The following is a 13,517-nucleotide window of genomic DNA, read 5'->3' on the forward strand; positions in this document are numbered from 1 at the left end:
ATTTCGTCGGCACAGATAATCCAAATCCAATAATCCACGAGACAGCTGAGGGACGGCTCGCCCCTTCATCGCTGCCGTTTACCGTTTCTGGCGTTCAACCGCGTGAATGACTGGTGGCGGACTGAGACGTCGAAGTCGCCTCGAAACATTCAGCAGCTCCCATGTTTATGCTTTTAAACTGGGAGCAAACTGGGAATACCAGCTGCGCTTTGTGATGAGGGCAACAGTTCTTGATGCTTTAATGTCGTGTGATCTCACCACCTGAGCGGCTTCACCTTCACCTGTCTCTTTACCTATGCTGATGCCACAGGAGCACCACAGTGCAAACTTTCATGTCTAGCTGCTCCGAGGGGTCCAGATGTACCGGTCCAGGCTCCTGCTCCATGCAGTTGTCATGGAAATGGTCCTTTAGTGCAGACATACAGAGCTGCGCTGGGGTCCACTTTGACACATTCGTCAGCATTATTCAAACTTAGTGGAAACACGACTTTTGATATTTTTTTTAGCAGTTCCACACAGGCCTCGACTGTCTGTTTAAGATGTTATGCTGTTTTGGTTTTTTTGGCTAATTAAATCAGAATCAGGTGACTTTGAACCGAGGTGATTGTTTTGACGCTCAAGATTTTGTGAGCAAACACGTTCGCTGAAGAAAGCTGCGGCGGATCTGGAGCGTCCTGTCGGAGGACGTCCTATTGTTGACATTTAGGTGCTACACATGGCACAGAAGAGTGGAATGAGCAGACACAACACCCCACACCCTCGACTTTCTCACTCTCCTCTCTGCTGGTAATGAAGCATTTCGTTCTTTCCTCAGGTCTCAATTGTCACTGAGTGAAAACATCCAGTTGTTTTGGGTTCCTTGCATGTTAATTGATCTATTGGATGGTGGAAGGATGGAGCTAGGTTAGTTTGCAGATGTCTTTGAGCTCTGGTGTTACCTCGGGGATTAAATGGGGAAAAAAATGTGGCAGATAGCGTTTGCACCTCTAACATTGGCACCGGGGAGTATTAATAGTGCTGTCTGGTGCCAGAGAGACAGGCTAGCGTGATTACTGGGCACTGACAGGTGTGTGTATGCAGACAGCCACTGAGATGGGTAAATATAGCTGTGAATGCAGCAGCGGAATGTGAGCAGCATAGCAAAGACATGGACTTTAGCTCCGGAGCTGCAGGCTGACAGCGACAAAAGCATGCAGAGGCGTTCGGACGGGAGTTAAACTTCAGATAAATATGGAAATGGGACTCTTTTCCTTTCAAGCCACCCCCACCAGTGCCCTCCTGATCTGCACCGTCAGATTAGACTAAACCCTCGGATTTGCACGTAATAAAGCAACATGGACTCGAGATTCAAGAACTTGAGAGAGCACTTTTGAAAATCCTTTCAAGAATCACACTTTTAAAAGATCCTGTGTCACTTTTCTGTCTTGAATTTCCTAAAAATAGACACTTCCTTGAAAGGAACATGGACACTAAACTGTATTATAAATTAGGAAAAAAAAAAAACCTTAGTGATGTGGATGATGGACCAGTATGGAGCTGTGTATGTTATCTATTTGTGTTGAGGTGTCTGTGTGTGTGTGTGTGTGTATGTGTGTGTTCATCTCTGTGGAGACTTCCAGGGCTTCTCACAGGGGTAGTTTTCCACACTGCAAACCTTTGTTCTGCACAGCTCTGAGTCTTTTCTCCCTCTCTGGTTTGTGCTGAGTGAATGAATTCAGAAATGTGGGGAAAACCGCCGTCAGGTACCACACGTCCATGAGAATTACATTTCATCTCAGCATCGGGGAGTCTTATAGGAACTGTAATATTCGGCTGTTGTGTCAGAAGCTTTCTTAAACCTGAACTGATCATTAATGACATTTCTGCAATGTCGTCGTGGCCTTGAAATATAAATTGTAGATGAAATAAACGGAAAAGACTGAAGACAGTGTTTGTTTTGAATGTTTTATTCATTTGTTAAAAATAGGTTTGGTTTTTTTGTTTTTTTACATGTTTTTTCTTATTTTTTAAGGGTTGGAGCTCCATTGTTGTGCAGTTTCACAGTTTTAAACATCGACCCATATTCAAGTATCGGTGTAAAAGTCCGAGATGAGCAAATAAAACCAATTTGTCAAAAAGAGCCCCAAACAAGTTCACAAACATACTGGGCCCCTCATGGTTTCATACTGGACGTGCTAATGTGGTGTGTGGGTGAGGAGGTTTAGCCACTGTCACTGTAGATTTTAAACTGAAGGGGACAGCAGGAAGGACTGACACTTCTGATTCCAGTGGGTAAGTGAACGTACGAGCGGGCCAGTTAAAGGCAGATGATCCTGAGTCTGGATGATGGTTTTCAACGCGACGCATCGGTGTCTCCGGGCAAGAAATAGAAGCAGATCTGACAAACGGAGCAGCCCTCGGAAGAACTGCGAAGGTGTGGGCTTAGGAGAGGTTTGAGACTTGGCACGGGCGCGCAACAAAAGAAAACACACACACCGGCAGACGCACAGCGTGCACGTGGCTGATTTGGACAGACCCGCCTCACAGCGGCTAAAGGACAAAAACAAGAACGCCTCACGAAGCCAAAGGAGGCTTTTAAACTTTTAAATTCATCGCTGCTCTGCATAGTTTGGGCTCCTTCCTATATTGGCACTGTTTTGCCTGCCATGCAGTCTGTAAACCGTGCACGTGTGGCTTAAATATGGCGGCAGAATGATGCATCAGGAGCTGACCGCGGGTCATCTTCAGAGCTGTCACCCTTCGCGTTGGGATTAAATAAATTCACTTGTTAAAATCACTTCCTGTTTGTTCCAGGTAGGACAAGGGAAAACATGTGATGTCAGACAGCTCACATGCACAGAGAAACTGAGCCCGTTCTGCCATTGTGGCGCCGCCGTGGCAGTCGGGCACTCCAGCGGGCCGCCTCCTTCCCCCCAGGGTGTTTGTGAGTGAGCACATGCTGTGTCCCTGTTGCGTGGGCAAGGACGCGGCGACTCCTGCACGCTGACAGAATCAGCAGCAGCGAAAGTCCCAAATCCCTCAAATGGGATTTCAAATGCACGCACCTGCCCTGATGAACGCGTGCGCGCTCATTTCCGTCGCAGATACGGTGCATGTCAAGGTTTAATTACATTAGCTGGAGGGGCTGAGCACGGTGCCCACACGTGCAAAAATGCTTTAATGTGCTAGGTTAGGTCATGAAAATCAGAGTTCGTGACCTCTTTTCAAGCTGTGCCGCATAAATATCCCTGTTATTTATAGAATCCTGGGATTCTAGTTGTCCCCACATTCAGAATTATTCCCGCTTCTCTACATGTGCATACTCATGCGAGCACTTTGACCCCGACCTTTGCCACTCAACCGTCTACCGCGACCTCCGTGGCACAGTTCAGTCCATTTAGGACACGAAAGTGTGTCGCTTTAGGGCTAATTATGATACCTGAACCGTATTATATTCACTTATTTCTCATCTGCTGCCACTTCAGAGAGCCTGTCACACATAAACGGGGCTGAACAGATGAGCTGTGGCATGGAGCTGACAGTAAAATGGCCTTTTCTTGAGTTGAACAGGATAAAATGCACCATATGTGAATCACAGGTGGACGCTCAGAAACGCTGCCACTCATCAATGGGAGCAATCCAGTCCAGGCTGGAGGGAACGAGAGGAAGAGGGAAGTGAAAATGGGTCCTGAGATGGAGGGATTCACAGACCATGAACGCCACAACAGTCAACAAAACTAATTCTTCAGTCCTTTTTTGCCCCTGACGGCTGTTACAGCAACTCTCACTTCTTTGGTTCCACTGCTGCGTAAAGCGTCGCCTTCCTCGGGTCCACGACGGCCGAATGTAAAAGCTTCTGTTCCTGGTCCTGTCCTCAATCCACACAGTCCAGCACCAGCTAGGAAGAACTGGGAAAATGTAGCACTTGGTATAAGGCGCCAACGTTTGCAGTGGACAGCAGTGTAAACTTAAGGCAGCATGGATTTAATGTCTGGCTGTTTTTTATCATAAAATCTAATATGTCACATATGACAACACTCGACCGCACTCTCTCCCAGCCTATAAATAACAACACACCTGCTATTGACACGCAAGGTTTCTACATATGTTCTACAGCGTGTGTCCATTAAAAATGGAAAATTGAACTAGAACAAAGGAAACGTCCTGTTTTTGCACAGTAACAGGGGATCCAATTTGAAGGTAGATGGTTGCAGGTTTTTCACGCCTCTATTTCCTCTTTTCTTACAGCTCGTTGCATTTTTATTGTAATATCTATCGGTCTTTTTATGAAGGAAAAGTGGAGGCAAAAGAAAGGGGGAAGTAAAGCAGCTTCTGGCGTGGAACATGAACCAAACGATAAAAAGGAATCCAAGGCCGGTCTGGTCGGGGAAAGGGGTCAGTATTTAGGTGGGATGACCACCATGGGGTCACCGTTCTTTGGCCGCCACATCAGCACCTGGGCATCATTGGCGTTGGGTTTGACCATGGCATTAGTGGGGATGGGTTCGTTCTTCCCAAGAATCTGTGGCTGCTCCTGGACCAGCGGCTCTTTGAGGACAGCGCGGTGCCCCAGGGGTTTCTCCGGGTCCACGTGGATGTGAAGCTGCATCCTCCAGCGGATGGTCTGCAGGATGACCGTCTCTGAGGTGGCCTGGTTGATGGCCACCAGCCAGGTGGTAAAGCTCTGGTCGCGGCGGATGCTGCTGAGCTGAGGCACGTTGCTGTCACTGACCGGCACGCTCCAGGTCACGCTGGGGTAGAAATTGTCGTTCATGCTAACGGTGAACTGGCTGTCCTTCTTTGTGGGTCCTACAACCACGCAGGTCTCCGTCGTGTTGCCGTACCAGGGATAGTTGACTCCATCTGAGTCGCTGATGGCCAGGATCTTTCTGTCACGCAGATCCGGGAGCTCCCAACTGGACCTGCAAGTTAAAGAAGTCGCAGGTGAGGATTTATTGAAAGATGTCACTCGCAGACATGAAAGGACCTTTTGAGCTTGAATGATAACCATGCTAGTTTGATGACCAAAAAGGATCCAAAAAGGGACTAAACAAGGTTATTTCGTGAGGAAAAAGGTGAAGAACCCCAATGGGTTTCAAGTTCAGTCAGTCATTTTGTCAGTCAGGAACATGAAAAATGAAATACTTCCTGCAGATGTGTGAAATGTTGCCACACACATGAAGTAACAGTGGAAGCAGGAAGTGAAATAAAACTGAAAATGGGTAACTGAAAGCGTTTTACCGGAACACTTAAGAGCCACGTTTACTTGTGTGTAAAAGGACTTAAATCCGCTTTTCACCTGTTTTCAAACATTAGTAATGAAGATAACATCGAACGCTGCAGTGGATTCTTGTGAAACACACACACTCACACACACACACTGCAGGAGGAACAGAAAGGCTTGAATGACCCGGTGACTTGAGTTGTGTCTGCTTATCGATTTTCCACCTGCAGAAGGCAAAAATGACTTTTTATCCCCACGAAGCTGAAGATCAGAGACGATAGCGGCGTGATCAGCAGCCACATGACTCAGTGTCTGCTCGGCTTCACATTCTGACTTATGCGTTCACCCAGGGGGTGAGATTAACATGTCAGGCATGATAATAGCCTGGCCTTTGCCTGTGTGTGTGTGTGTGTGTGTGTGAGAGAGAGAGAGAGAGAGTGTCCTCCTGGTCTTGTGTGTGCAGATGTACGTTTCTAGTGTTACAAAAACAAAAGGCCCAATAATCCTCTCCACTGCTACTTTCAAAACAATTTGCAGCAATTTTCCACTTTGAGGTGAACTCAGATGACGTGAATATTAAGAACATTTGCAGCTGTGCACATCTGCCTCCTATTGTCAGAGGAAAAGTACCAGAGACCATCCCAAATCTCTAATTTCTGTCCTTTTTACGCGCTTAATAACGCAGGTGCAGCTCAGCCTGACAGCTGAGTACTGGCTGTCAAAAAGAAGACGTTGGTCAGTGAGTTAAAGCGAAAGAATGCGCGGTTTTGCGCCGATGCAACTGTGGCAGCTGAGACGTGTCTCACTTCCTGTTTGTGTCTCCACCGCCTGCTTTTTGACAACCACGTGGTCTCCTATACGCAACGGAGCGAACGGCCCACTTCTGCTATTTCTGCAGCGCACTCGTGCAGTTTTCCGGGGAAACCGGCCTCGACGTGAGCGCAGAAGAGGTTTAGCAAGACACATTTTCCACAAAATACAGACTAACGTGTCCCGTCTCAGCTTGAGATGGACTCGGGTCTGATGCCCATAGAGGAGCTCAGTGCAGCTCAGTGCCTCATGAGACCCCTGCATTCATTCCTGACCAACACATCCGTGTATAGTGCAGGAAATATATCAGCTCATATCCGTAATAGTTACATTCAGACTCATTCTCCTTTGGTAGAGAAGTTTGGTGTATTAGAAATTGCAGACCTCGAACCTTGAAGTGTGTATTGATTAGAGTGGACTTGGGGGAGAGCGAGGAGGAGGCGTGTTTGTGTGTATGTGTGTATGTGTGTGTGTGTGTGTGTGTGTGTTGGGGGGTTGGGTCAGGGAGGGGACTCTAATCATAGACACACAGCACCTAAACGTCCGCGGCTGCAGCGTCTACAGATAAAGCTTGTTGTGCGTTCAGGACGTCTCCTTGCCAATGCTGTCTGATAGTAAACATGAAGGGAGAGAAAAATGAAAGTGACAGAAAATAATAACGATTTCATTTTGCTTTCGAGAGCTGTAGTTAAAAAAAAGGGCTGACAAGTGGTTGCATTGCAAAAAAGGTGTGATCTTTCCATCGTGACGTCCTGCTCTAGGATCTGACAGGTCCCCCAGAGCCTGCAGGCAAGCAGCCAGGAACCATCTCACCGAAGAAATAACCAGCTACTTTTCATGATGCAGAAAAATGCTGGCTTCTAAATTCCAAACTCTCACACTGGGTCAACAAGACAACATGTTGGTACTCACATCCCCTTGTTTCCATAAGTATTGTAGAACTCCATGTGGTTGCAAGCTTGAATCCAGCCGATGGTCCATGTCTCTTTACTGGCTACAGGTGGTACGAGGACTCTGGCAGAGGCTCGAAAGTGCGGTGTCCGGTAGCGCAGAACCACACTGGATGACTCGTCGATGCTGGTCGGGTTGGGGTCGATGGAACTGTTCACCTCCAGGATGATAACACTGTCTCGGAAACTCTTGGGCTTACATCTGATGCTCTGGATGCAGCCCATTGCATTAAATGGCAACACAAACCACAACAACGCCCAGAGTTCTGGAGAGAGGAGAGACGCATGTAAAGAGCAGGAGAAGAGGGCTCCACGACACGTTCTCCCAAAGTTTATGCAGAGCAGAAGCGGCGGAACGCATGCATCCTCGATCCACAGCTGCTTTCAGAAAGAAGAAGAATAGAAACGCGAGCATTCCGGTGCGTAAAACCTCACCAAAACGCGCGGGGTTCTTGTTTAATTAATATTTACCCACTGTCAATTTCCGGGTTTGTCACAAAAAATGACCTTCAAGGCAGCATGCATCAACTGGACCAAAACGATGCGTGTAAAAGCTCCCAGTTAATTACCAATTAAATAATTCACAGAGGGACTAGTGTTACATCCTGGCGCTGCGCTCTCTTTTGTGTGCATCTCTGCGTCGTTAACAGATAATCCCGCGACTATCCGATGGCTTAAAGCTCAAGTCCAGCTGGTGACAAGAATCATCAAAACAAAAAAAAATGTTGCAAGTGCAGGCGGGCAGCTGGGATGAGTAAAGCAGGCTGATGGTGTCCATCCAAAAACCTCTCAAAACAAAACCTCTCAGAAAAAAAGAAGAGTGCCAAATTTAAGGAGTTACATGAACCTGTACACGTGCGGGTTAAACGCCCATGCGATGCAACTGCAAAATCCAATCTGATAAAAAAAATTAAATAATAATAATAAAAAAAATCACCATGCAAGAACAGGTCTACCTACAAAACAGTTTATTGGAAAGTCTCCCTCAGGTGTGTGCGAAATTCCGAAGATATTCAAGAGGAAGACGGTTCTCACAGTTCGTCGGTCGGAGCCTTAATTCCGTTATTCCTCGCACAACTATGTTCAGTTGTATCTCTGCGAACGCGTGCACCGTCCAGCGCGGAGAGTAGCGTTTCCCCACATAGAGGAAAATCTAGCCGAGCACCGCAACATCCAAAGGACACCGCCGGGTCAACTTTAGCCCCCATTTCACCGGATCCATTGATCAAAAAGGAAAAAAAAATCACAAAAGAGTCTCTTGGTGGTGGCGAGCTGTCACATAATTGTCCCAGCAGATGCGGTCTGGTCGGGGATGGGATGCTGTTCAGCCTAAATTCCTGCGCGGTCTGACATTTCTCCGCGCACGTCCCATTGCTGCCACAGCAGGTTCACCCCCGCTACTCGTTGGTCTCGCTCAGCTGCCTGAGAAGCGGCTTTATAAGAATCATTGGGACGACACTTCCGGCCTGAGCCGCAAGCACTCTGGGAAATGTAGGAAGTAACCACACTGCAGCGTAAAGATTTTAAAAAAAAATCAAAATGTTTTTGCTTACATTTGTGACTTAAACAAATATAACTTAGACGGCTGTGGATGAGGAGTCTGCAGATTTTTAGATGATTAATGCTTGACTGTCATGACAGATTTTTAAAACTCCACATGGCGCTTTGTTCAATGTTTTGTGTTCTCTGAGTGGGAACAATGAAATCAGCCGAAACAAAGTATGCGTTGAGTAATTTATTATGTCTTCGTGGTTTTGACGTATTTCTAAAATCGTTTAAAGCCGACAGTGCGCGCTTGTCCTTTTAAGCACCTTGGAGAACTCCGTTGCGCGGCAGATCGCAGCGGAGATGATGAATCAAGGCTGTGCGTAAAACGACTACGTCAAATCCGGCTGTGCCTTGTTGTCCTCGTCCTTTGTTGACGATGAGACTCCTGAAGGATTCCTTTTAAATTAAAGCTGAACGGGAGTCGGGTAAGCCGCGGAGAGTGTGTGAGGGGTCTAATGATGCTTCCCTCTTCACCACTCGACCATTCGCTCGGTGAGATCACAACTTTCGTGCGCTGCGTATCGCTTGTGTTGTCCAAACTGAGATCACAATCCGTTTTCACGGCATCACTCGCAGCAGCACCTGTTTGATGTGTAGTTTTGGCGTAAGGAGACGCTCGGGTTATTTTATCTCCTTGCTGTAGATCTGGTTTCACCGAGCCCAGTATAGCGTTCAGCCTCCCGGTGTGCACGGTTATAAACAGCATGGTCAACGCACATTCCGGTGCGTCTAAATATATCTATTAGGGCCGCTGGAGGGGGGGAGGTCTGCTGAAAGTGGTTGATCCTGGGACATTTCATGTCGTGGTAAACTCGCACCACTTGAATTCTCTTCCTGGGACTGAGAATCGATTGTTGAACCCACTGAGGAGGACTCGGTCTTATCTTACCATGCCTCCGAGGAGATCAAGGGCGCGGGAGAGGAACAGTGTCCTGAGCAGACCTGAGTTTATTTCCCTGAACCCACAGCCCCTCCGCGGCGGTGGGAGCGGCAGCGGCAGCGGTGGCGGCGGCAGCGGCCCGAGCAGAAGCAGCGCAAGGCGACCGAGTCAACTCAAGCATCAAACAAGCCAACCAAGTGAGGAACCTACCGACAGCGGCAGCAGGGACAAGAAAGAGCCCAGCAAGATGCCAGAGGAGGACTGTATGCAGCTGAACCCTTCATTCAAGGGGATCGCGATGAACTCCCTGCTCGCCATTGACATCAGTCTGTCCAAGCGCATGGGGGTGTGCGCCTACACGTCGTCCTCCTGGGGAGGCTGCCGCTCCATGGTCACCCTGTTGGCGCTCACCGGCCACGGCATCACGTGGATCATTGGCACTATAGTGTGTCTCACAAGGAGCAACACGCTGGCAGGCCAGGAGGTCTTGGTCAATCTGCTGCTTGGTAAATACCTCGTCAGAGGAGCGCAAAACGCATGAGCTCCACCGGCAATCAGTTGATTTCAGAACTCGCTGCAGTTTTCTAAAGCATTTCGCTCATGCCAACACAAAATCCCACAAAAAAAGAACGAAGGGTGATTGAATTTGAAATGAAATTAGAAGAAGGGTACTCTAAAACTCGAAATAGTTGTAATAACTCTCAAACTATAACACTGTCGTTTATAAATGTCTTGAGCAAATGTGTTGCAGTTATGAGCCAGTAGGCAAAAGTGTGTTTTCTAGAGACTTTAGTGAAAACTCGTGAAATTTTTATGGCTTGTGACTGAAAGGAGCCACCAGATTGTGTTATTCCAGCTTGTACCAACTGGCCTTAGGCAGGCCTATGATTATTATTATGACTAATACATTATTTATAGCTTATTAGCCTCAACACCAAAGGACAAAAGTTCAAATTTACACTTTCTCTGAAGAAAAAGTCAAGTTCTATTACTTACCCATAGCTTTCATTTTTTAACTTCAATCCAGTTTATTGTGATCTAACTCAGTGTCGTGACAAAATGAAACAAAGTTTCCTGCTCAACTCGTCTGATGGGCTGTGGAATTAGGTATGAGCCGCGTCGGTGCCTCTGGAAAAACATCATCCCCAGCGCTGCAACAGGCTTTATCTGATGCTGCCTGGATCCTTTTGAGCTGCGAATAGCTGCACCCAGCTCATGCAGGAGCGCGGCCAGCTCCACCACGACGTCATTATTAGACAGAAATGTGACAACCTGACCTGTTTTACCAGTGTTGTCCCCCTCAGCAGGTCGACCTGTGACTGGTTTGTGAAGACGCCGCGGTTTCCGAAAACAGCAAATCCCATTCCACCTGCACAAACGCATGTTTTCTGGTTTTGGGTGTGTTTTTTTTTTACAGCAACTAAATGTTAACTCTGCAGCTATTGCAGACACAAGATAACAAGGTATTAATAAGATGGCTAATTTTAGTGACTCCTCCTGCCTGAGGCAGGTCACAAAACCCCACCTGTCAGTTGTGTTTGGGCTAAAACTGAGGATGAGCGGACGGTCTCATCAACCTCTTCACTGGTCGGGTCAAACAGCAGTGCGGAGATTATTCTTGCAGTAAACACCACCAAGATTATTGGAGTGTGTCAGTGTAGGTGTGCACATGTGCACAGACGCACAACCCAAACACAGATTACCGGACAAAAGCTCTGCAAAGCTCCCGGCTGTGGCGACATTAAGCTGCGATTGGAAGCCAATAATCTCTGGATTTGGAGCAATGTTGTATTTTGTTTGCAACATTGTTCAGCTCCAGAACTTTATTCATTATTCATCGGACCAGGATGATTTTTTTGGGGAGGTGGGGGTGCTGTCGGGAATAAGAACTCTTAAACTGGTGAAATTAATCCCAAATCAAATCCTGTTGTTTTCGGCAGGGTGGTGCTCAGACGGCAGCCTGTCAGGAGGGGCCTGAGTCCATCCGCCGCCGTAACTGCTTCACTTATAACATTCAAAAACTCATCTTTGGTCCCACGGGGACGCACCTGCAGACCCTGACTGTGCAGAAGAGGTTCCCGCTCTTATCGCCTGCAGTGTAACATTGTCTTTCTGCTGTTTTTAGCCATTACCCGGGGGGGGAAGCCACATTTGCCAACGCTTCTTCATCATCTTAAACATCTTCCTGTATGATGCAGTTTCATTTATGACTTCAAACGCAAACAGCGTCTTTCAGTTCCAGGTTTCTTTTAACGAAAAAGAGAAGCGCGAGCACCAACAGCCTAATACAGCATATGTATTTCTCTGCACACATATTTCATGCATCGTTGAACAGATTGAAAGGCTTTTAACACATTAGCAAGCAGTCGTGTATATGTTATGTAGATTTATCTGTAATTATTCTCAGTTGCCGGAGCCAGAAACAATAAGCACTGTGAGGTTTCCTAACAATGCACACTGCCTGGGTTAGCCTGACAAATTATCTGCCCACATTGTACAGATGGTTGTTTTTATGCCCCTCTTGGAACAGTAAATCTGCGTTCAGCACCTTGGATAATGAAAGAGGGTCTGGTTTCTCGGTCTATCTGCTGAATAGCTGACCCCAGCTCGGTTCTGATTTGATGACATTCTGCTGCAAATGCCGGTTCACACCTCTCGTTTTCCCTCTCTGACAGCTCTCATCGTGGACATCATGACCGTAGCTGGTGTCCAGAGACTGGTGAAGCGCCGGGGACCCTGGGAGATGACCCCCGGCTTCCTGGACTACATCGCCATGGACGTTTATTCCTTCCCCGCCGCTCATGCCAGCCGGGCTGCCATGGTCTCCAAGTTCTTGCTGTCCCACCTGGTCCTGGCGGTGCCGCTGCGCATCCTGCTGGTGCTGTGGGCCTTCCTGGTGGGCCTGTCGCGGGTGCTGCTGGGCAAACAGCACCTAACCGACATGATCTGCGGCTTTGCACTGGGCATGCTCCACTTCAGCTTGATGGAGACGGTGTGGCTCTCGTCGAACACCTGCCAGTCTCTTATTAATATAAGCACACTGAGCTGGAGCCCCCTTTTCTGAGCTTTTATACGTAGCTATGCAAGGCTTGTTTAATACACTAACCCTGCGACGTCAGGCTGCTGCGGTGTCGTTATCTCAGGAACTGAGCAAATAGCTTTACAATCCGCAAACACACGTTGGTTTGCATGTTTGTCGAGCAGGTGAAGAAAACCTTCTGTCGTCACGCTTCTAGAAGGTAGCATCCACAAACCCAGTCTGCAAGCCTCAACAGCTACTAGCGATTTATAAAAGGAGAAAAAAGCTTAAATGCAACCTGAGAAAGATTTGATGAACAGGTATTAGATGAAGAAAGATTTGTTTCTTTAATATGGAGCACATTTTGACAACATGTGCCTTCCTACGTTATATTATTTCCTCTTTCTCTTTTAGATGTTCCTCGTTTCTCATTTTTAATCAGTGTTATTTTATGTAACAAACGAGTTGCAAAATTGTATTTGACTAAAACTCTAAAATTACAAGGTGCCTGTTGGTTGAATAGTCCTCATTGTTCCTAATTGGTGTATCTAATTTTAAATAATTGATTTTCTGACACTTTATATGTCCATTCACCTCTCCAACCTATTTTGAATTGGCAGTTTTTTCCTAAAATCTTATTTTCTTTAATGTGCACTTGTGTTTCAATGACCTTAATGTGCTTTGTGCCAGGTATTTCCAGCCTCTTTTCTCACTTAAAGTGCTTTGTTTCCTGCTGCTGCAGCCTGTAGTTTGTTTATTCTGAACACTGATTTTACCATACAAGTGACTGTGTGGACGGAGCGGCCAAATGTTGGCAGATTAAACATCTGTGTTAAGGAAAATGTAGCTTTATTTTTGTGCATTTCAGCGGTTGCATTGTCAGTAAAATCTCATGTAACTTGCCGTGTTTTTATTTGTACATGTGAACATAAAACTTCCATGAACGGTGTTGTTAAATAATGTTTCTTTGCAAGTATGACTGTGATTTGATCTCAGATTATGTGCAGATGTGCACAAATCAGATGGCAGTCAAATGGTGCATTTTTGCATTTATCTTCTTAATTGCATCTGCAGGGGTGCAAAGTCAGCGTTTCAGTCCTGTCGTCT

General features: G+C 46.9%; 2 protein-coding genes across 6 annotated transcripts; one reads left to right on the forward strand and one right to left on the reverse strand.

The window, feature by feature from the left end:
• Nucleotides 1–1,930: 1,930 nt before the first annotated feature.
• fam78ab (family with sequence similarity 78 member Ab) lies at nt 1,931–10,893 on the reverse strand. Of its 4 annotated transcripts, none has more exons than XM_003965165.3 (3): nt 10,388–10,893; nt 6,926–7,229; nt 1,931–4,901 (listed from the first exon to the last, which is right to left on the reverse strand). In XM_003965165.3, the coding sequence occupies exons 1-3, from the start codon at nt 10,398–10,400 to the stop codon at nt 4,376–4,378; spliced, it is 843 nt and encodes a 280-aa protein (XP_003965214.3). In that variant the 5' UTR covers nt 10,401–10,893; the 3' UTR covers nt 1,931–4,375. The 4 variants fall into 4 exon arrangements, with proteins under 4 accessions (XP_003965214.3, XP_011602843.2, XP_029693102.1 ...); XM_011604541.2 differs by lacking the exon at nt 10,388–10,893 and adding an exon at nt 9,602–9,738; XM_029837242.1 differs by lacking the exon at nt 10,388–10,893 and adding an exon at nt 7,999–8,393.
• On the forward strand, nt 7,189–13,367 carry LOC101065349 (inactive phospholipid phosphatase 7). 2 transcript variants are annotated; one of them, XM_029837240.1, is made up of 3 exons: nt 7,189–7,382; nt 9,480–9,897; nt 12,067–13,367. In XM_029837240.1, exons 1-3 carry the CDS (start codon nt 7,197–7,199, stop codon nt 12,453–12,455), a joined length of 993 nt encoding a protein of 330 aa, XP_029693100.1. In that variant the 5' UTR covers nt 7,189–7,196; the 3' UTR covers nt 12,456–13,367. The 2 variants fall into 2 exon arrangements, with proteins under 2 accessions (XP_029693100.1, XP_003965215.1); XM_003965166.3 differs by lacking the exon at nt 7,189–7,382 and having other exon boundaries at nt 8,799–9,897.
• Nucleotides 13,368–13,517: the final 150 nt, after the last annotated feature.

The sequence above is a fragment of the Takifugu rubripes genome, chromosome 6 (assembly GCF_901000725.2).
Source record: "Takifugu rubripes chromosome 6, fTakRub1.2, whole genome shotgun sequence".
NCBI lineage: Eukaryota > Metazoa > Chordata > Actinopteri > Tetraodontiformes > Tetraodontidae > Takifugu > Takifugu rubripes.

Excerpts from the sequence above, each read along its gene's own strand:
- LOC101065349 (XM_029837240.1), top strand. The coding sequence starts at position 7,197 with ATGGCAACACAAACCACAACAACGCCCAGAGTTCTGGAGAGAGGAGAG. Across the intron at positions 7,383-9,479 it reads ATAGAAACGCGAGCATTCCG|CCCCTCCGCGGCGGTGGGAG; the intron begins GTGCGTAAAACC and ends CTGAACCCACAG. Across the intron at positions 9,898-12,066 it reads CTTGGTCAATCTGCTGCTTG|CTCTCATCGTGGACATCATG; the intron begins GTAAATACCTCG and ends CCTCTCTGACAG.
- fam78ab (XM_003965165.3), bottom strand. Across the intron at positions 4,902-6,925 it reads ACTTATGGAAACAAGGGGAT|GTCCAGTTGGGAGCTCCCGG; the intron begins GTGAGTACCAAC and ends TTTAACTTGCAG.